At 31.8% G+C, this 23,296-nt stretch overlaps 4 protein-coding genes and 1 long non-coding RNA gene across 8 annotated transcripts; 3 read left to right on the forward strand and 2 right to left on the reverse strand.

Moving 5' to 3' along the window:
• Window positions 1-493: 493 nt before the first annotated feature.
• Window positions 494-3,899, forward strand: LOC112728303 (uncharacterized). The gene is made up of 7 exons (XM_025778383.3): window positions 494-739; window positions 839-895; window positions 1,951-2,076; window positions 2,868-2,937; window positions 3,152-3,238; window positions 3,337-3,450; window positions 3,648-3,899. The coding sequence occupies exons 1-7, from the start codon at window positions 576-578 to the stop codon at window positions 3,699-3,701; spliced, it is 672 nt and encodes a 223-aa protein (XP_025634168.1). The 5' UTR covers window positions 494-575; the 3' UTR covers window positions 3,702-3,899.
• A 327-nt stretch (window positions 3,900-4,226) lies between these two features.
• On the reverse strand, window positions 4,227-7,109 carry LOC112728302 (proteasome subunit beta type-1). The gene is made up of 7 exons (XM_025778382.3): window positions 6,808-7,109; window positions 6,597-6,704; window positions 6,299-6,380; window positions 5,334-5,463; window positions 5,117-5,259; window positions 4,942-5,028; window positions 4,227-4,610 (listed from the first exon to the last, which is right to left on the reverse strand). Exons 1-7 carry the CDS (start codon window positions 6,852-6,854, stop codon window positions 4,536-4,538), a joined length of 672 nt encoding a protein of 223 aa, XP_025634167.1. The 5' UTR covers window positions 6,855-7,109; the 3' UTR covers window positions 4,227-4,535.
• Window positions 7,110-7,191: 82 nt separating this feature from the next.
• On the forward strand, window positions 7,192-9,500 carry LOC112728300 (pentatricopeptide repeat-containing protein At1g10270). The gene has a single exon (XM_025778381.3). The coding sequence runs from the start codon at window positions 7,192-7,194 to the stop codon at window positions 9,004-9,006; it is 1,815 nt and encodes a 604-aa protein (XP_025634166.1). The 3' UTR covers window positions 9,007-9,500.
• Window positions 9,501-9,685: 185 nt separating this feature from the next.
• LOC112728304 (AT-hook motif nuclear-localized protein 1) lies at window positions 9,686-14,505 on the reverse strand. Of its 3 annotated transcripts, none has more exons than XM_025778387.3 (6): window positions 13,272-14,505; window positions 12,726-13,155; window positions 12,153-12,220; window positions 11,653-11,784; window positions 10,714-10,875; window positions 9,686-10,387 (listed from the first exon to the last, which is right to left on the reverse strand). In XM_025778387.3, the coding sequence occupies exons 2-6, from the start codon at window positions 13,105-13,107 to the stop codon at window positions 10,082-10,084; spliced, it is 1,050 nt and encodes a 349-aa protein (XP_025634172.1). In that variant the 5' UTR covers window positions 13,108-13,155; window positions 13,272-14,505; the 3' UTR covers window positions 9,686-10,081. The 3 variants fall into 3 exon arrangements, with proteins under 3 accessions (XP_025634172.1, XP_025634169.1, XP_025634171.1); XM_025778384.3 differs by having other exon boundaries at window positions 14,232-14,421; XM_025778386.3 differs by having other exon boundaries at window positions 14,006-14,421.
• A 6,674-nt stretch (window positions 14,506-21,179) lies between these two features.
• On the forward strand, window positions 21,180-22,615 carry LOC112729433 (uncharacterized). Of its 2 annotated transcripts, XR_011869223.1 has the most exons (6): window positions 21,180-21,307; window positions 21,417-21,521; window positions 21,606-21,668; window positions 21,879-21,990; window positions 22,182-22,306; window positions 22,405-22,615. It is a non-coding gene; the product is annotated as an uncharacterized lncRNA (long non-coding RNA). The 2 variants fall into 2 exon arrangements; XR_011869222.1 differs by lacking the exon at window positions 21,180-21,307 and having other exon boundaries at window positions 21,374-21,521.
• Window positions 22,616-23,296: the final 681 nt, after the last annotated feature.

Here is a 23,296-nt window from a genome sequence, read left to right on the forward strand (position 1 = left end):
GGCATTGACAAGTTATTTAATATATAAGAAAATGTATGAGAATAAGAAGTCCGAATATTCATTGGTTGAAAAGAAACAAGTACTATCACGGTATTACTTGAAATTGACCAATACTATAAATAATTAAAAAATATAATTGTTTCTCTTTCTTCTAAATTCAACTAACTTAAGAAATTGTGATTAATTATTTCCCTAAATATACTAAGTTTTCCGTTGTCAAAACTCAAATTTAAAGCCATTAAAGAAAAAAAAGAGAGCTTAACTTCCACTCAATGACTCAATTATCCCATGACCATTAACCAATACATGAGACCATGACTATGATTCTTTAATATTATGTAATGTAACTAGAGACGTGTTTAAAACATTTTTACAATGGAATAAAAACTAATTATTATTAATAAAAAAGAAATACAAAGTTGCCAACCCCTTTTCCGTGTGAGAAAAAAGTAAAATGATCAAAACGCCGCGTTAAAGATGCAATATATGAATATATTATTCACACACGTGACTTATACATATAATGCTTTGCTCTAAACACAACCTTTCAATTTTTTAAGCTCTTTTCTTCATCAATGGCAGCATCTTCATCCAGCACCTTCTACACCAACCTCAAGTTTTGTACCAAACCCAACAACAACAACAAAGCTTCTTCTCTTCTACGTATTAGTCTCTGTCACAAGAATAATAATAATAATCATGAAGACAACAACAATAACAACAGCAACTTGAACCGAAGGTTCTCTTCTTCCACACTTTGTTATTGAATTGAAATTGTTGAATTTGAATGCCCATTTTCTGAAATTTCTAAAGTTCAAATCTTTTTACCATTTTGAAGGGAACTCATATTGAGAAGCAGTGAAATAGCAACCGTTGGTGCTATCTTCAATTTTAGGTAACTCCCTCCTCCTGTGTTCTTTTTTTTTTCCTGTTTTTCCATTTTCATCATTTGAAGTTGTTGGCTTTTTTTATTATATTAGAATAAAGTATCGTTTCTGTCTCTAACGGGGCAAGTTTTAGAGTTGTTCCTAATATTTGAATTCGTCTTATTTAAATGCCTAACGTTTCAAAATTGATCCAATGTTATTCTGTCGTTAGAAATGGAATTGACAGCGGGACAAAATTGAGACGATTTTAATACGTTAGGGACTTAAATAAAACGAAAACGTTGGGACAAAAACGATACATAGAAATAAATTTTAATTTTATCATTTACCAATATCAATCTTTTATTGTACATAGTATTCAATTATTTTTTAATCACATTTAAGTAAATTAGACTTAATCACATTACTTTGATTCTAAATAAATTTATTTTTTTTATAATTTTACTCTTAAAGATTTTTATTCATCATGAGATGTTTGTAAAATGGCTAGAATCATATTATTTTATTGTATATGTATCATTTTTTTCTCATAAGTTTATGTACTAGTCATTCTACAAACATTTTATGATGAGTAAACATTTTTAAGAGTAAAATTATAAAAAAAATAAATTTCTTTAGAATAAAATTAATGTGATTAAGTGTAATTTACTTAGATATGATTAAAAAATAATTGAATAAATATGTACCGTAAAAAGTTGATATTATTGAAGGATAAAAATAAAATTTATTTTTATGTATCATTTTTATCCCTAATGTATTCGTTCCATGTAAATCCATAACGTTTCAAAATCGTCTTAATTTTGTCTCGCCGTCAATTTCGTTAACAGATTCCTAACGGCAGGACAACATTGAGTCAATTTTGAAATGTTAGAAATTTAAATAAGACGATTCAAACGTTAGGGACAACTTTGAGACTTACCCCAAACGTTGGAGACAAAAACGATATTTTATTCTATTATATTATTATTTTAATGCAAATTTGGAATATCCTAAATTAAGATTTGTTTTCCATTATTGCATATTTGAGTGATGAGAATTGAGAATTAAGGGGTTTTTTGTGCAGTGGAAAAAAGCCTGATTATCTTGGAGTGCAGAAAAATCCTCCATCATTAGCTTTGTGTCCAGCAACTAAGAATTGTATATCAACATCTGAGAATATCACTGATACCATCCATTATGCTCCTCCTTGGTAAAGTTCCCTTCTTTTTGTGTATGTTAATCTAACTATTGGTTTTCTAGTACTTAATAATTAGCTGCAATTAGAATAATGTTCTATTTTTAGCATAGATTTCAATAACATGTGAACAATTTATATGAAACTATGAAAGAGAAAAACCCAAATTTTGTTATCAATTTTGTTTGAGTGGAATTTTATCTCATGAACATATAACATCATAACATGAGAGTATCATAATCCTACAACTTATGTTTGTCATAAAACACAATAGTAGCATTTTGAAGAGGGTTTATATGAAAAATACTTGTGTGTTCATAAAACATATTATGACCACTCTTTTTTAATATAACGTTTGAACTTTATAAATTAACTGAGTGATCGAAAATGTTGTTTAAACAATATGCTTCAAGATTTTGTAAGTGTTTCTATTTTCACCTTCTCCATCAATGTTTAGGAGATAATAAACTTGGTTTAGTAATTAGTACCAAAGGAATCTCGGATGGCGTATCCATGTGCATTACATTGAATTGTTGCATTCCCAATAGTTTATCAATTCTCAAACTTTGCGCCACGTGAGTTTAGTGTAGCTGATGAGTAATGTTTGTTGGTTTGAGCTGTTCAACATTGACGAATATTAAAATAAACATGGGTCGGTGAAATAGTGTACTTTACCACTTATTGTTTTTTGTTTTGTTTAGTTTACTTCTTCTGTAGCTTGGCCCTACAAAATTTAATACTTTATTGTGCAATTACCAATACATGAATCATGTTGTCACTTGTCTAAAAATTTAATTTTGTTACAGGAATTATAACCCTGAAGGTAGGAAAAATCCTATAAGCAGGGAAGAGGCAATGGAGGAACTGATAGATGTGGTAATAAATGATAAATCTGACTCAATAATCATGGTTCTTACCTTTGGATTATAAGGGTCTTTTAGGTTTTCAGAAAAACATATCTATATCCATTTTATATTTTCTATATTACATTATTACTAATGAATCAAAATGTATCAATGTATGCATCAATGTTCACTTTTTTATTTGATTGAAGTAAACCTTATGCCAATGCATAATGATAATCTCACAGATAGAATCAACACCAGCAGACAAATTTACACCACGAATAGTTGAAAGGAAAGAGGACTATATCAGAGTGGAGTACTCAATCTTGGGGGTATGTGCAATTCTAGATTGAAAATAAATAAAAGTAAACCTTTTGTGCATTTGGATGGTTTCTGAAACCAGCTTTAATTCCAATTCTCTCCTCTTCAGTTTGTAGATGATGTTGAGTTCTGGTTTCCTCCTGGTAAGGGTTCAACAGTGGAGTATCGATCCGCATCAAGGGTTGGAAACTTTGATTTTGATGCAAATAAGAAAAGAATTAAGGTAAAAATTCATAACTGTTTGGTTTTGGGGATCTTCTCCATTGCAAAACTTTAATCATACACTTGACATGATAAAGGATCTCATGTAATTTATTTTTTACTTAAGATAAACTATAAGTAATTGTATAAATTTGGTTAAAAGATGAGGTGGAAAAGTAGACAATCACTTCCTGATCAAAACTTCTTTCTTAACCGCAGGCATTGAGACAAGAATTGGAGAAGAGAGGATGGGCATCTGCAGAGACGATATAAGCAACCTATATAGAAATCATATAATCAATCGCAACAAGAACTCGAGTTCAACTTGAATAATTTTTTTTATCAGACCATAACCTATTGAACCATTGAATGGAAGACATGTCTTTGTTCATTTGAATTGCAGAACTCACAGAGTGCACAAATGTAACCCTTGTTCAAGGAATGAAATAAATATCTTGGTTGTTTTTCCAATTGATCGATTCTTTCACTACGAGTTTCCATCATGGTTTTGCATTTCTTTTATTGACAAAATGGTCAAAATCCCATGCTGGATTACCTAAGTAAATTGAACTAGCACTTTTTCTTCTATATCAAAAATAAATAGCAAGGGTGCCTTTACGTAAGGAATAAAGGTATTCAGCACAATGAATCAAGTTTCAGAGTAATTTTCTTCATGCACCTATCACTTTTAATCCCTAACCAAACACAAAGAGTAGCACCAATGCTCAAACATTTGTCAAATTGAACTACATGCTTCTAGCCATATGAATTTGTATGCATAAACCAAGTAAAGCACACTGTATAAAACACCAGTTAGAGCTGATTAGATTTTGCTGAGATAATACCATGATCAAATTTCATAATCTTTTACAACACAGTGGATTTGCATTAATAAAGATTGGATAATATCCAATGCAAATTTAATTGAAAGCAAAATCTAGTACTCTAGTTATAATGTAAACAAACTAGCACTTCCTTGAATTGGTTCCACACTGGAAACGCTTTTCTCAACTTTGCCTAATGGGAAATATCAACCATGACATACAGTATTTCAAACATTCTCAATTCAAATCCAGCACCTCCAACAGAACATTTCATTGTAGAGCATCAATCTTTCCTTAGATCCATGTACTCTCTATGGATACCACTAGCATTTAGGATGACAATTTCAACCTTATCTCCCTGTAAAAAGAATAAAAGTTAGCAACAAAGTTTATTCACGTGTGGCAAACAGATGTGCTATACAGTACGAAATGAACTTTAGACAGGATTTTTGAGAAACAAAATCCTACAATTTGCAGTGATGGACTTCTGTACCGTTAAGAATTACTGTATTGCATATTACCCATAGCAATGCTATACAAGCGTAGAGCGTATACAACTGTGAGTAGAAATCAATGGAACAAGTTTTGGAAAGGAATTTTCAAAATCAAATTCATAGAATTTGCAAAGATGCACTTCCATACCATTAAGAATTACTGAATGGCAAGCTACAAATGTTATACAAACTTACAGTGTATATATCTCTCTCGGTTGCAGATGCAAAAACAGTTTTGACCAGCTCGACTGCTTCTGCTTCAGCCAATGGAGTAACAGCATCCTGCAAGATATCAAAATTGTCGCATAGATATCAACTGAAATTTAGAGAATCAAACATTTCAAGAGAAGTATTAATTTCAGAACTTTACCACAGGTGGATATAGGAGTGGGCTGGGAGACTTCAGTTGGTTATCCAAAAATGGTGTAATGAGTGTTGAACCAGAACCTTGAGAGCTATAGCCGACCCTCTCATATGAACCAACAGCATCATACGTGAAAACACATCCCTTTCCTATTTCAGGTTTAAGTTATTAGCAAATAAAACAATGGTACATGGACAAACATAGAAGGGTAGATATAGTGTACCTTCATTGTCAAGACCACCCAAGACATTGAAAGAATAATAAGGGAAGAAACGTTTGTAATAGAGAGTGTTCGAAAGCAATTGAGCCATTGCAGGGCAGCTCATTTGCTTGTTGTGTTGATGCTGATAAATCTGCATTCAAATGAAAAAGACAATCATTTCAGTACCAACGCAGCTCCCACAAAAAGTACAAAACAATTCATAAATACAATTCTGCAGTTTCCTCATTTTCACTACTAGCATCTAACAACATAATCGATACAGCGTGTCCTTCAGGGAAACAAAACTATTCAATTCAAGCATATCTAAATGCACATGGAATCAATTCATAGATATCTTTGACTGCATAGTAGCTTTTTGAAAATTGATAATAGACAATGGAAATTCCAATAACTGAAACCAGCCTAATCCTAATACCATAGTTTCCAAACCTTTGAATACATGATTACATGGTCAGAAAAGAAAATGTATTTGGTCCAAATAAAAAGAATGAAAGCTCTCATATAATTAATAAATGTCAAATCAGTTCCTAACAGCTTCAAATCCAATTCAACTTACGATGCAAAACAAGTGGTCGCAATGTACTGCTTCAACTCTAATGGTTGAAGATAATAGTTTTCAGCACAGAAAGATTGAAAACAACTCAACCAAGAAAAGTTCATTCATCCAACTTAATCTGAACTGAGATATCTAACAATCTAAGAAATAAAACAACAAACCATACAATGATGGGATTAAACGTAGAAACATAATATCTAACTTGCTATGCCAGCGGCCAGCCTAGAAGAGCTTGAATCCGAAACAGCATTTCAACTATTAACTTAGTAAACACAAACAGCTTCCTAGGAGAACATATACTAAGAGATTAATAAGCATATTGACACAGCAGTTGCTAACTTGAAAGAACTCACACGCAAAATAAACATCTTTGGTAAATAAATTACAATAGTTGAGAATGTTGACTCACCAAATGCCTAGCAGACAACACCTTCTGCAAAGCTTTAACATCAGCTTGAAAGCCCGAAGAAGCCATAACGCATTTCTCAGCTCTGCCGCAAAATTAAAGGAAAAAAAAAAACTCCAATTCATATTCTCAAACGATATTAACATAACCACACACATAAACATCAAGGAAACTTTGCCCAATTAACAATTTAACAGTTCATGCAGCTCTCAAGTATAAAATAACCCACCAAATTTTAAAAAATTAAAAAAAATAATAATACTTAATCATGAATTAAGAGTAATAATTAGGTTGCACATACAATTGGGAGATTTTGGAGTATTCCCGAGTGAGGATGTTGTAACCAGTGGACATTCTTGTATCCGCTGCGATAACACAGTAATCAGCTCCGGCAATCGCAACACAGGATCTATTAAAGGCAAAAATTAATAATAATTAATAATTAATTAGACAAAAAAAATTCCCCTAACAAAAAACTGCAACTGAGAACCAAAAAAGGGAGAGAGAAGTACCCTCCATTGTTGTCATAGGGAGACCAATTAGCGTGCTGCTTCGTCATCGTTGTTGAATCAGAGAGTCACAGCGATGAAAGTTGAAGAAGAAGAATGAGTGTTGGGGTTTTTTGTGAATGTTTCAGTCTAATAGGGTTCGGTTTTCGATCTGTCTTTGCTAGCACGAAAGCAAAGTGACGAGCTCTCTTTTTTTTTCTCTCCGAAAAGTGACACAGTGTTCTTTTTTATAGAATGGGCTTTTTTGAACTAATTGGGCCTCTTTGGAAAGAGTCACGAAATAAATCGACAGACCCAAAAAGAACAAAAAAACGCAACTCTTAGTAGAGTGAGTGCTTGGTTCTCTCTTTCACCTAGTCGTCACACGGTCACACCAACAACGAAACGATGCCGCTTTACCGCCTCCTCCTCCGCTCCCTCCGCCGTTTGTCGACGCTCCAAGATGTTGCCATTTGTGATTCTCGCCCTTTCCCTTTCACTTCACAGAGTCGTTCATTCGCGTTCTCCTCCGCCGAAGAAGCAGCCGCAGAGCGCCGCCGCCGCAAGCGCCGCCTTCGCATCGAGCCTCCCCTGAATGCGATTCGTCCTCCTCCTCATCAATCCGCCGCCTCCCGTGACCCCAACGCTCCACGCCTCCCGGATTCCACCTCCGCCCTCGTCGGGCCCCGCCTTAGCCTCCACAACCGCGTCCAGTCTCTAATTCGCGCCGGCGACCTTGACGCCGCCTCCGCCGTGGCCCGCCACTCCGTGTTCTCCGTCACCCGCCCCACCGTCTTCACCTGCAACGCCATCATTGCCTCCATGTACCGTGCCAAGAGGTACCAAGAAGCCATCGCTCTCTTTCACTTTTTCTTCAACCAGTCAAATATTGTTCCCAATATCGTTTCCTACAATAACCTAATCAACACCCACTGTGATGAGGGGAACGTTGACGTGGCGATCCAAATCTATCGCCATGTCATTGCCAATGCCCCTTTCAGCCCTTCCCCTGTGTCCTATCGCCATCTCACTAAGGGTCTCATCGACGCCGGCCGCATTGGCGAGGCCGTCGATCTCTTGCGTGAGATGCTGACTAAAGGCCACGGTGCCGACTCTCTGGTGTACAATAATCTGATTTCTGGTTTCCTTAACTTGGGGAATCTTGACAAGGCCAATGAACTATTTGATGAGTTGAAAGAGAGGTGTTTGGTGTATGATGGGGTTGTCAATGCTACTTACATGGAGTGGTACTTCAAGCAGGGTAGAGATAAGGAGGCAATGGAGTCTTACAAATCCTTATTGGATCGCGAGTTTAGAATGACGCCCGCTACTTGCAATGTCTTGTTGGAGGTCTTGTTCAAGTACGGCAAGAGTACGGAGGCTTGGGCTTTGTTTCATCAGATGTTGGATAATCATACTCCTCCGAACTTTCAAGCTGTGAACTCGGATACCTTCAATATAATGGTCAACGAGTGTTTTAAGCTGGGGAAGTTTGGAGAAGCACTTGCCACTTTTAAGAAGGTTGGGACCAGGGCAAATTCGAAGCCTTTTGCTATGGACGTTGCAGGATACAATAATATTATTGCTAGGTTTTGTGAGAATGGAATGCTGTCTGAAGCGGAAACACTATTTGAAGAGCTGTGCTCGAAATCTTTGAGCCCTGATGTGCCAACTCATAGGACTTTGATTGAGGCATACTTGAAGATGGAGAGGATTGATGATGCTTTGAGGGTGTTCCATAGAATGGTGGATGCCGGTCTAAGGGTGGTTGCAAGCTTTGGTAATAGGGTGTTTGATGAATTGATTAAGAATGGCAAAGCTATTGACTGTGCTCAAATTTTGAGTAAGATGGGAGAAAAAGATCCTAAACCTGATCCTACTTGCTATGAGGTTGTGATCAAGGGTCTATGCAGTAATGGTTTGCTGGATAAAAGCCAAGAGTTGCTTAATGAGGTTATAAGGTATGGCATCGGCCTTACTTCTCCTTTGCAGACATATTTGATGGAGACTTTCCGGAAGGCTGGGAGGGAGGAGGAGATTCTGAGACTGCTAAACATGAACAGATTTGGATACCGTCCACCAACACCACCACCAAGATCCTCACCTCAAACGGCAGGAGGGCATAGTCCGCCTTCTGGCCCTCCACCACAAATAGCAGGACATCAACCTTATGGAACACCATACGGACATCGGCAAATGCCGGGGAATTATCCACCTTCTTAAGGAGGACAATATCAGCCTGTGTCAGAGTCAGGAGCAACTCCTCAGATTTCCAGATCTACTCCTCCATCATATGGAGCTGCAAATCAAATGTCGCCCCACCACTATACATCCCCTGGACTATATTCGCAGACAACTGAACCTCATCATCCATCATCAGGAGCCCTTTATCACATTCTAGAAGTCATGAACAAGTAGCTGCTTGATTTTTGGAGTTCAAGTAAACTTAGTGATCCTGGTTCTCTTTTGAATTGAAAGAAGAGGTGATTTATCATTACAGTATCTTTTTGTGTCTATTGATGCTGAATTATGGTCTTCAGAATTACTAGGCATTCGTGAGATTATAGATGATGATAGAAGGATCTATTTTGATATATTAGTCCATGATAATTCATGGGATATGGGCATGTTTTAATTTATTCTTGTAGCTCAACCTTTAATTTAATGTCTGGCATAGATTTATATGTTGTATTACTGATGTTATATTTTTGCTGAAATGATGATCGAAGATATTACCTTGAGAGCCTAAATAATAATAATAATAATAAATAAAAAATATTAATGTATGAATACTACTAGTGTTGCACAGTACCCAATAAACTGGGAGTAGTGGGAGTACTAGTAGTATTCATACATTAATAAAAAAAATGAAAATAAGCAATAAGAAAGATAGGTAAACAAGTTTGAATAAAAATCATAAATAAAAAGGCAAACAAGCTTGTTTCGTTACATTCAAATTAGCCTACTCATAAAACTGCATACATAGTGCAGCATCTACCTAATCAGCCGACAAATCAGAATACTCTACCTAACTACAACATTCTTAATAAATAATAAGAATAGTAGTGAGCTAAATCATGCTATGGTGGTGATAAAACATCAGACAACAATGTTTTGGAACAATCTTAATGGACATATAATAATAGAGAGAACATTGTAAAAGACACTCAAATTGATAACTCAGTAATGAACCCTTTGTTTTGTTTTGTCAGTGAAGACTTGATTGGTGATGCATCAACCTAACTATCCGAGTCGTGTTACATGTACGAGAATAAGTGAATACAGATAACATTTCTCTTTAACTATCTGGCAAAGATATGTTGATGTCGGTAGCCGACTTTCTTGAGTCTTGTTGCATGGAGTGCATGTTCACCCAATTTTCTCTTCTGAAGGGAGAAGGGGTAAGGTTTGATGATGAGTTTTGCATCACATGGTGTGCACCACCCATCACATGATCATCTTTCTCAGTATTGCTCGGGTGACTTGGTGCGGAAGACATCGAGATGACTGCCGGAGTAACAACGGGCGTGGAATAATCGGTTGGCTTCAGCTTCTTTGGTTTCTGATCTTGTTGGTTGCTTGGCAGGAAACTTCCCACCACCACCTGAAAAAGTGCATTGACCAATTTTCTTAACCGAGGAAGAAAAATCTCTTCTTTATAAAGAAAGCAACATTCTACAATTTTGTTTCACCAAAAAATATAATAGAAAATAAACATTTTATCAGCAAAACTCCACAGGAATATACATAACACATTACAGTATATGTTATGATTTGAACCTATATTGAACCTATATCTTGATGTCCCTATATTGTTAAGGGTCTAGGGGGAAATCGATAGTTCATTTTTCAAAGATATGAAAACAAAAACTAATACATAATAACATTGTTTGAGTATATCCTAAATGGGAAGTATGGCGGAATGCTAACCTGCACCGGACTAGCGGCTACTAGAAGTCCGGCAACACCACCACCTACAACACGACCATCAGGGCTTGCCAACGAGACACTCATTCCACCCGTCCTGCTTCGTGTTCCTTGGTTGTCAGTAGGCATGAACGATCCCGACAAAGAAAGTATATCGAAACGGCCCTACAGAAGTTAAAGAAGTGAGGTGAAGAATCATTTTTTAGCACCATGATGAATTCATGTCAACAATCACATAAAGAACCGCAGTTCTTAGACCACTGAAGAAAGCTAGGTCCATATGATCATCAGTTACCAATCCTTATCTTTCTATGATTAAAGTGCGAATCAATTGGCAGTATAAGTTATTATATTTCTGCTACATATTGATATGTCAAAGTTCTGGTTCTGAATATAAAAAATTACTAATCCTATTACTATCTGCAAAGCCTATGTTCATAGCTGCTGATCAAGGAAGTGATTTAGAACCACCATCACCAACTTTAGCAATGACTAATGAGTTAAGAGTGTGTTTGGAAAGCATTAAAGTGAGAAAAGAATTCTATTTCAGATTCAAATCCATGATTGGGAACAATTAATTGCATGAATGAAATGAATTATGTGTTCTTTACTATTTTGTCCTTGTGGTTTCTTTATTTGTCTTTATTTATTTATTAGGGACAATTTTGACATTTCAATCTTTAGTAATGATGGAATTGCAGTTTGAACACTAATGTGAGAATTGGAATTCTCTTGAGAATTGAAAATGACACTTTTATTGTATTCCAGACCAAAGAAAAGAATTCTTTTCTTGAGAGAATTGTATTCTCAAGGTATTCCGAACACACACTAAAAGTATCACATAAGCAACTGAACCTTATCAATAAGCATATCATTGGTAAAATGAAGGTTTGGGAAAAAAGAAATAGAAGTGAACTTTAATCAATGGCTACTCTGCTTCACCTCATAGGTCAAAGTGCCGCCAGAAGAATCAGGTTGACGAAGAGTGACATTCGAAATTACACCACTAGCAGATAAGATGCATATAGCTCGCGGTCCTTGCTGAGAAAACGATATAACCTTCATGGTAATGTCCTGTGCCGATGAGACGGTAAAGGAAAATAACATCATTATTCATTACTCATCTCATAAGGAAAGATTAAACATCACATCATAAAATATGCAGAATGGGAAGGTATGGATGAAGATTTTTTCATAAATACAAAACATTGTGCTTGTGCTTGTGCTTTTTCTCTTCTGTTAAGAATATCAGTTTTGAACTTCACCCAATTTCAGAAACTTGAAGTTGAAGACATTAGATATTTATACACATTCATGTATGATGGATCCATAAGGGTAAGTATACAACAAAGGATATTAAGAGATAAATTTCAAGGCAAACCTATATGAACTAAATGAAGCAAAAACCATTGTCCTGTCCCCTAACCCCCTCTGAAGCATACCTCTCCAGCATTAACAGTGATGATATGTGGCAGAAAGTTTGTACCATCAGCACATGCATTATATTCACCTACACAAGCACCAAATAATAGATTAAGAAATTCGGAAAACCATGAAAAAAATCGGCTCGCTTCAATGCATGGAAACAACAATGCACATTAATTCATTGCTAGTTTTGCAAAAGCTTTCCATATACAAGGATGAGTTCAATAAATTATCTAAAAATAAGAACGATGCATTTCGTTCATTGCATGTATCAAAACTGTCATGAAATCACTTCTCCCAAAAGCTTAAGCTGAGAGAAAGTGGCACATAAATGGTTATATCTCTAACAAAAACAAGGAAGATCAAGGAACTTTGTCAAATGAAATTCACTTGATAAACCATGGTCCATGACATTTAGGTTACATACTTAGTTTGGATTAGAGCATTAAGCATAAGAGTGTTCAAGTAGTATATTCAAATGAACAAATCAAGTGAGAAACTATAAAGCAGGACACTATTTATTTAATTCAGTGAATTGATGTGAGGCTAGACTATTCAAACTTGAAAATTCTAACAAAAAAGACCATTACCTAGTTGATCAAACCCAAGTTTTTTCGACTGCTTGTACTCCGCCCCCTTCGATTTCCCCCGTTTACCGGATGAAAAGTCATTTGAATGTGGACCTGAAGATGAGAGTGGCAATGGTGACAATGCCATAGTGACAGATCCATCCGGCCCATATTTCCTCGGTCTACCCCGTTTCTTCTTAACCGTCGATCCATCTATCCCCACACTCACCGGAGAAACCCCGGCTGCGGCAGCAGCAGCCGCAGCCGCAGCCACAGCTGCCGTGCCTCCCTCAGGCACATGAACCTGGTTTGGAGCTTCACTCCTTGGTGCCACATGATATGCTGATGGAGCTTCTGCCCCTATCACCGTAACCCCGGAACTAATGCCTTCTCTAGCTTCCATGCATATATCAAATTACCACCCCAAATTTCTATATAACCAAACACAAACCTGAAACCCCAGAAATCAAAATAGAAAATTTAGAAATCACATGGGTTACTACTATCATTCTCATCACCAAAATCATAACTTTTAACCAAACCCATCAATGCATTAAAAGTTAAAACCTTCTAGAGCATGCTTCAAAAGGCACACTGAAAAACCCATCAAAGGGTCTCAGAGATGAGATACAATGTTAAGAAAAGACTCAAACTTTGGATTCACATGAAGCTATTCTCACCATCTTTATCAAGAGATCCAACTTGGAAATTTAGCTATACATTGAATCATTAAAAAGAAATGCAGTTATTTTGAATCAAAGTTAACTTCTTTTATCTTTGTTATAAACTATTATCTTTGAAAGTTTAATACTTGCTGAGTTTTTCAAATACTAAAACCAGAAATTTACCACAAAACATAAGACAAAGTAAAGGGAAGAGGGGGGAATATATATTAAACAATAAAAGAAAAAATAATACAAAATTTTAAAAATTCAAATAAACCCACTTGGACAAGAAAATTTATTGAAAATGATAATTAAAAAAAACAAATAATAATTAAAAAAAAAAATCTTTGCTCCAAATATTTCCCAACCTGGTAACTCAAAACTAAAACAGAGGAACAATTATAAACCCTTTTGCTAAACTCATAAATCTGCTTCATAAAAACATTTTGCTAAACTTTGAAAGACAGAAAACTGATACTCAAGAAAATAAAAATGGTAATATAAAACCAAAAAATAAAAATAAAACAAAAAAAAACACACAAATAAAAAAATTTCAAGCCAAAGCTTCTTATAATCTTTATAGAAAGCATATCAACATCATGCTGAGGATATTCTTCAGAATGCAAAGATCATGACCTGTCACTATGATTTTCCACACTTCAGCAAGCTTCTTCTAAAGCTGAAAAACCTTCTATTCAGATTTCTTTTTCAGCTCAAAACAAAAACTTACTTAACTCACTCTCACCCCAGAAAGTAAAAATTAAAAATTTACAAACAGAGAAAAAATAATTAAAAAAAAATATATATTATATATGTATATGAGCAATAATGGTGATGGTTCCAGAAATTCAAAGCAACTTACAAATTTTCAGGTGGTGAAAAAAAACTCGTTGGCTGGTTGGTTTTTCCAAAGCTGCTAGAATTCAAAGTTGTAAAAAGAAAAGTTTTGGAAAGCTTTGAAATAAATGCTACTGTTACAATATAATAAATTTATTTTAAAGAAAATAATTAATAAGGCAAGGAGAAAAAACCAAAGATAAAACAAGAGTGATAGTAAAGTATGTTTAAATATTAGTAAGATATATCAAGATTAAGAATTTTTTTTAATTTTTTGGTTTGAATAAATTGCTAAACCCGATAAATACAATTTGGTTAAGAACAATTTGGAGTCCGGGTAGGGGCAATTATAAATTTTATCAAAAACAAAAATTAAGTATTTGGTAGCATGGTTAGTATGGTAAATTTGTAAAAAGTGATTGAAATTAGAGTGTAATAAAGTGATACCTTTTATTATTTTCTTACACATATTAATTAGTTTTCCCATTTAAAGCTGCAAAGGTAGTGTTGGACGGCCTAACCTTTATGTTTTCGCTGACCTGCTTTTTGTCTTTTTTCTCAAAATTAAAGACCATAGGTTATAATAATTTATGCCCTTCATTGCACTCTCAAATTTTTTGTTATGCCACGCTAGGGAATTTAAGTTCCCCTTTTTCTTTTGCACTTTTTTTTGTTTTTTTCTAACTTAATTTTGCAAATTCATTGAATGTGTTAGTGTTAATTAAGAGTGAAATAGTGAATTGATGTAGTATTTGATTTTGAATTGTGTCCATAAAAAAATTCTTATGATTTGATCCATTCTGGTCTATAGTCTATAATTTTCTAATAAATATCTTCAATCTATATATTAATAATATATGTTGGTGGAATAGCCTAAGTTTTTTATTTAAAAAAAAAAACACTCATTCTTCTTTTAATTAAAAAAAAACGCAGCTACTATTTTGTCTTTATTTTAACATATAGCTAATCACAGTTTGAAAATGTATAAATTTTTGTTATATAAATATTGAATGTGATGTTAATCAATTTATACATTAGTGAATATAATATGTTAATTCAAAACTTATATACTTCAACATAATATTTATTAATTAGGAATACTGTATATTACTTTGCCGCTTAAATTACTATACTAAAACAATGAAATTATTTATAAAAAAAAAAAGAAGAAATGATCAATTATATGTACTCGTGTTAAAGTGGAAATGGGGCCAAGTTTAATAATATAATATAGCAACAGAATATTCCGTGATAAAAAAGGATACTTTGTTTAACAATAGAACAAAAATTGTAACCTAAATATTTAAAAACTTAAAAGAATTTATCTTTCTTTATATATATAGTTTCAGGAAATCATGAAATTAAAACGTATATAAGTACATTTATATATATATGGTTAACATTGAAATCATTAACATTAATATATTTTTTCTTTGGAAAAATAATTATTCTCAATCTTTAACAAAGGGAGCATTAAAGTGGAATCATATGCCATCTTTACTATTTCATAATATGTTAAGAAAAACCATAATGTTGTCTTGAAAACTTTGAGAGATAATTTGCTAGAGTAAGAAAATACACAGACTTTAGTCTTGTAATTTATCCATCTTATAATCAATATATAGAATAAAATTTTTTTTCTAAATTTAACAAAATACTTCTCTAAACAAATTAACTTATTTAATTTTAACATACATACATGCAGGGCTATATATATTAAAAAAACCACAATATATATATATAGGTTTTTGTCATTATTTATATTCATTTGTTCTACCATACATGCATTTTAATGATGAATTGTTTTCTTACATTTTACACTGAATTTTTTTTTGGGCATTCTACTGTACAGATTGAAGTGTTATAGAGAAAATATAAATTATTTTATAATTATTTTTTATTATTTTATTATTATTTAAAATATGGATCCTACTTTTATTAATTTCTCTTTTATTCTATTAAAGAAAAAATCTGTAAATTTACATCTTTACCATATAATTCACTTTTTTTAAGCCATAGTTAATCAAAACGCGTGGGCTTTAAGACATAGCATTCGTAGATTTTTAATTTGAAGTCTTCATTATATTTATTAGTTTTAGTTTCTATTTGTCTCAAAGAATTTCAATTTATTTTCGGAAATCATTTATGTATCGGAATATATTATTTATATATTTCTTTGAAATTTTAAAATCTAATTAAAAGAAGTTATTCTCAAAAATAATTTCTTATCTAAAATAAAATTTTACTATACTAGAAAAAGTCTGAATTTGATATTCCCATTTCAAAAAAAAAAGTTAAGATATAAAATTACTATTATATTCCTCAATTATTATGTTTCTTGTCCAAGAACTCATCTTTTATTATTAGTATTGGAGTTATTCTAAATATTAAGAATTTGTTCTCAAAAATATGTATAATAGAATAATAAATATACCTTAATTTATTCTCATAAATATTAAAAATAAGAAAAATTCTTAATTATCGTAGCAATAACAAACAAATTTTTTATAATTCTCAAATACAATATTCTCCGGCATAATAATATTTTTGAGAATTTACCTCTTTGGAATATATATTTTAATCTCAAAACATATGTGCACTAGTATCAAATTTCCACAATAATGCAAAGCATTAATTCAAGTATTCAACTGACAATGATAAAAGGTGATCATGTTAGTTCTAAAAAATCTATTGTTTATATTAGAATTTAAACCTAACCAACTTTTTTCTTCAATGTTCTTATCTTTTTAATCGAGTATATATAACATCTTTGTCTAATCTTTATTTCCCAAATACATTATTAGTACAAGCACAATCATTAAGATGAGATTTTTTTTTTCTTAGTGAAGAATCCAACCTTTTGCTTTCTTTGATATCATTATTACTGAGATCTAGCAAATAAATTCGTATTTGAAAACAAGCAATTTTTTAGCATAAAGAAAAGGAAAGAAATGTCCAATGTTGAAAAATGAGAAAGACTCATGAGGATAGATATCTTCCTAACTCATTTATATAAACTTGTAAATATACTTACAAGTTAAGCACCACATCCGTTTTTAAATTTTTGTTTTTATTAAAAGAATAAGAAAAAAATATTAGATAAACAAATTATTTTTGTAATTAAATTTAATTAATTTCTTTTTTTTTGCTTCTTAACTTCTAATGTATTTTTCTTTTTTTTTATTTGTGATAATAAGTTATTAGACCAACTTATTAGTTGGATTTAGTTATTAAAATAATTATAACAGAAGCACTAAATAGCGACGGTTTATTTTGCGACTTGCAGCGGTTTAAAACCGTCGCAAATTCGATCCCCAGCAGTTCTCCCACTGACATCCTTTAACGTACGAGAATTAATTTTTTGCGGCAATTTTTAAAAATCGCAGATATAACCGCCACGATATGCCCAAACAGGATTTTTTGTTGTTTTGCGATGAACACAAACCACCGCTATTTAGTGTTGCTAATTTTTTTATTTTTTCATCGGTTTATAACTGCTACTAGATCTCAGTTTAAACTGCCACAAAAATATTATATTTTGTAGCATAAATCGCCGTTATTTTTCTTTAAATATTCTAGGTATATTTGGGAGTTATTTTTTAATATTAAAAAATTTATTATTTTTCCTCTAAAATCTAAATTGATGATGAAAACTCATGAAAATATAACTACAAAATAAATTAATATATTTATATTAACATCAATAAAGTATATCTCTAATTAAGAGTTGCATAGTCAACTTAAAAAAATGTATACTTTAAATAAAATAACATCAAATTCTAATATCTATTTTTTACTCTGTCCCTCCAAGGAATTCATTCCTGCAGTGACGTCTAGTGACAGCTTTCCACCTTGCTGTTGAACTAGATATCTTAGAACACTTTCCATTATTGCCTGCCTCTTTATCTTTTCTGCTGCTATTTCATCCTCCACTGTTTTTTTTTTTTATTTTTCAATTGCAACCCCTGCCTGTAGTTCAAATAGCACCCTTTGGGTCTTCTCTGTTTGAGTTCCACCACCCGACTGATGCGAATTCGGACCAAAAAATTGATTAGGAGTCGATCTGAAACCTATGCCATGCACTCCATCCGATTGCTCTTTTTCAAAAATTTGGACAAATGAATCATTTTCAAACAACACTCTAGAAAATTTATCATGCTGCTCATTTTGTCCAGTGTCTATAATTTTTTTCTACACACATAAATAAACATAAGTAATTACAGGTTAGAGCATATTCAATACAATTTTATAATTAAAACTAACAGAAAACAACATAAAGAATCTCAACATAATACTTACACTAATGACCCGAGCTTCTTCTTCATGGATATAGGAGCCATCACATCATTTGTGCATTAAATTCCATAACTCTCCTCTACTAATTTTTCTCCCTTGTAGTTCTGACTGTAACAATATAGTTTATACCATCATCATATTCCATCCAAATAAAAAAAAATATTGTCGAAAAGACAATTCAAAGTGAATTCAATGCTCTTTATCAATTTCCGGCGAACATTTTTCGATATTTGTTCAAGCATCTTTACTGAGTCTTTAATACTCATAATACAACTTGCTCTTTGTATCATTCCAAAACTTCTTTAGTATATTTTTTAAAATTGTACTCTTGATTTTTTAATACTATCTTCGTGAAAGTATGATAATAAATTCAAACTATTATTAGTAATTATTAAATGAAATTAATTTGATTCAATATCACTATAAATTTTTATCTAATCTTTTTCCAAATTTTCTCACAAATAAAAAATTTATTATAGTCAATAGCTAGCAATCAAAAAACATCATTCAATAGATCAGTTCCATCCGCAATTGGTTATTATGCAAATAAAAAATAAATTGACTAATTTATCCTCTATCCTAGCTAGTACATAAAACAATAATTTTTTCTTTAATTAGTTTGCCAATTTATTCTCTTTCATCACTTATTTCGATATTGATTACAGTAGTATTAATAAGGTATATGAATGAAAATAAAATAGTAATTGTTTGCTTGAAATTTGATTTTGAAACTAAGGTTGACCAATCTTATATTAAGATTTCAATTCAAGAAATATATAGAATAAATTAAATAACTGTATTAATTTCGATTCGATCTAGAAATTATAAATTCGATGTCAAATAGAATAAATAACTTTATTAAGATTAGAAAACAAGAATTCTTAAGAATATTTGAACGAAACAAGATCAAACATCAAATTGAAATGAAACTAGAAACTAAAAGTTAATAATAGTTGGAAAGGTAAATGAAGAATTGAAGAATAAAACTGGAAAATAACAACATACATTTACATGCATATACACATTATACTCTATCTTTTTCCACTTTATCAATATGACTTAAATTTTCTTTAGAACTTTACTCTATAAGTGAGTTGTAAATTGAAAGTCCTTTCTTTAGTTCTCAAACCATCTATTTATAAAGAGTCAAATTAGGTATTTGCAGGGGCAGAGTTAGATAAAATATTAGAGAGAGACTAAAAATATCTATATAATAAAATAAGATTAAAATAAAATTTTAAAAAAAATTAAATTGAAATTTACATATAATTTACACGTAAAAAATTAAAATTAGAGGGATTATTGCTCTCCTTTCCTACAATATAGCTCTGTCCTGGGTATTTGCTCAGAAAAATGTGTTAATTTAATGAACAACATAAAAAACTACTGTCAATGAGTGATTAACAAAATTTTATACCGTAAAAAGAGTATAGAAAAACTATATTTACAATTTTTTTCAATTACAATCAATTCATGACGAATTATAGTTATTTTAAAAAGCTCTGTCCTGGATATTTGCTCAGAAAAATGTGTTGATTTAATGAACAACATAAAAAAATTTTGTCAATAAGTGATTAACAAAATTCTATACCGTAAAAAGAGTATAGAAAAACTATATTTTTAAATTTTTTTCAATTACAATCAATTCATGATGAGTTATAATTATTTTAAAAAATTTAATTTTAAATTTTTAACAAGACAAAACTTTAGATAAAAGTGAATATAAATAGGATTTTATTCACCTGTATGTTATGATCTTTGAAAACAATTAATTTCTAATGAATTAATTAAACATATGAAAAGTTTTTTTTTTCACTATTACATTCTTAATGAGTAATGACAATGCTTAATTAAGAAATTAACTTATATAAATATGTATGAACAATTTTGGAAAGAAAAATGTGTACAATATATAGGTTATCTTTTTATTTATTGTTAGTAAATCACTTAAGGTGTTTGTTTCGATACGACGATAAATTTATACGTACTGATAAATAAAAATATGGACAAATTAAAACATGATATGTAGATTATGTTTTCTACGTTAATAATTAATTTTTTTTAAATACATATCATATCAATGCTTTTACTAAATTACCCTTATATTTTGATAAAAATAAAAATAAATTTTATTTAATTTAAAGAAAAAGGCTTAAATATTTTTTTTCTTTTGTATTGGAGAAAAACAACCTTAATCTTTTTAATTTGATCAAAATTTAATTAACTTTAGTTTTATAATTTTATATTTGAGTCAATTTAAAAATCAAAACAAAAATACATCTCATTATTCATATATATTACAAAATTACTTTATTTCTCATGAATCCTATTCTAATTTCTCCTACCCCATTCATACAAAAAAAAAACATATCTAAAAAATTGTTCTTCATCTTTGTATACCAATCTAATAATAAAGAGTAACATCACCCCTAATCCCTTACCAGACAGCAGCAGTCTATCCTCACCCTCTCCCTTCCTCGTAGCAGCACTTCCTCTCCATCGGTCTTTACGCATAGCAGCACGCACCAGCAGTCGCTTTTCGTTCTCCTCTCCATCTGGACAAAGAAGAAGAAGAACCCAGTTCCTCCAGCAAAGAATTCTTTTAACGGCACCGTCGGCTCCGTCGCCGCTGCAGCGCACGACATCGCTTTTGTCGTTTACTTACATTTCTTTGCCAACATCATCCAAGTTCCTCAGCAAAGACTTTTTCTTTGTTAATTTATCAAATAATTTCTCATATTCTTCGTGCAATCTCTGCAAAATAATTTCTCATTTTGTCATTATACTTGAATTATATCTATTTTGGTAATTCACTAATTCAACTGGTTTGCTGGTAATATTCCAAATTGTTCTCTTTGAAAATTGATTGGAAGAAGATGGAGTTGAACCCTTGGTTGGAAATTTCTGAATGTAGGAGGGTGTTGAAGCCTTAGCAGAAGATGTTCCAGTAAAGTCTGTACCTTCCAGGCATTCATCAAAGAGGAGCAGAGCAGCAGAAGTTCATAATTTATCAGAAAAGGTTTTTCTAAATTCCTACCATAGATTTTTGTGGTACCTGGTTTTGATTTTATTCAAACTTATGGTAGTTTTTCTTGTTGAGCAGAGAAGAAGTGGGATCAATGAAAAAATGAAGGCCTTGCAACATCTAATTCCGAATTCTATCAAGGTAACTCCAGAGTTTCTTTGATAACATAATTTTGCTTACAATTAATAACATTATAGCAGAAATTGATAGGGGGCTTCTTGTGATGAAGAACTCAAAGCTTATGCTTAGATTATATATCAGGCTTTAGTAATAATATTCTATTTCAAGTTGCATAAATCTTTTCAAGTTCTTGACTGTTCTAATTGTTTTTACATGCTCTTTTTGTTATAGGGCTGATGTGATCCAACGTAAGTTTGACTTGGAGCAAAAGAGATTAGATGAGGATGCTTTTGTTTATAATTCACTTCAACAGCCGCTTAAATTCTCACCAGCATACCAGAAGGTATACTGATAATTCGAGTCCATTATAAAAGGATTGATAAATATCTTTGCTTTAATTTTGTTGCAGAAATATGTTAATGCTATTTAAATGATGCTTTAGTTTTTCTAAGAAATTTTTTATTATCTAGTTAATTAGCTTGGCTTCTGCTTATGAAGTATCTCTTATATTAATATGCTATGTATTCAACAAAGATGCTTGAAGTTGGGGCTTGCATGGACAAGGCGAAATTCCGTCAACTGGTAGAAAACAGAGACGACAAATTTGCTAATATTTCTTTTGAAGAATTATTAGCACAAGAAAAGAAGGATTCATTCTCGTTAGTTTCGCTTTTACTGTTTATCTTGTTCCTCTTTCCTTAAGCTTTTTAAGTTCATGAGAGCATCCTATTCACCCAACATTGTTTTCTGTATTTAGACATGCAAAAGAATGGGAAATAAAGACTGCTGAAGCTAATAATAGTTACTGGCATGGCTAACTGTAGTTAGTTTAGTATGTAAATCCAAAGTTTACAATAGTGTACTGTCACAACAATGTTCTTTTTGGTTCTCTGTTTGCCATTTTTTCTTGTTTATGGGATATAGATATGAATACAAAAAATATTGAGTTTTTTGGTAGAGTTTCTAAATAATATATCGGTATTGAAAAAGCTTCAAATCATAATTTGGTAAATTCTCATCTCATAAATCCTATTCAGTGAATGAGCCATTTGGTGTATTTATTTTTTGTAAGATAACTGAGTTGATGTATTTAATGTTTATCATTTAACTAACTTTTAATGAGATCTAGTATGTTATCCAATCATGGATAAATTATTACAATCTTATCTGCAAAATTAGTAGAATAATCATTTTTCATTCTTGAATATCCAAAGAGCATCTGTCTAATTTGTGTTCCAAACAGAAAATCCAAAATTTAGTTACTAGTCACGACTCTGTTACATCTGTTTTCTTTTGGATTAAGTAATTGAACTAAAAACTAAGATTTCCTAACATATAAAAAGGGTTAGTTGATACAAAAGATTTACTCTAAAGTTAAGGCAAAAACTAACTTTAATCACAAGTTCCTGAATATTCAAATTATTAGCTTAAAAATAACTTTAAAAAAAAGGGCCATAACAAAGGCATATAGGAATAGAATGACAGGCAAATTGTATTTACACTATTACTAACATGGACACAAATTTCACTTTGATTATTGCAACCTTTAAAATAATATATATATATATATATATATATATATATATATATATATATATATATATAAAATAGTTGAAAAAGTTTTATATCTAGGAGCCTTTGAAGAAATG

The sequence above is a fragment of the Arachis hypogaea genome, chromosome 12 (genome assembly GCF_003086295.3).
Source record: "Arachis hypogaea cultivar Tifrunner chromosome 12, arahy.Tifrunner.gnm2.J5K5, whole genome shotgun sequence".
Lineage (NCBI taxonomy): Eukaryota > Viridiplantae > Streptophyta > Magnoliopsida > Fabales > Fabaceae > Arachis > Arachis hypogaea.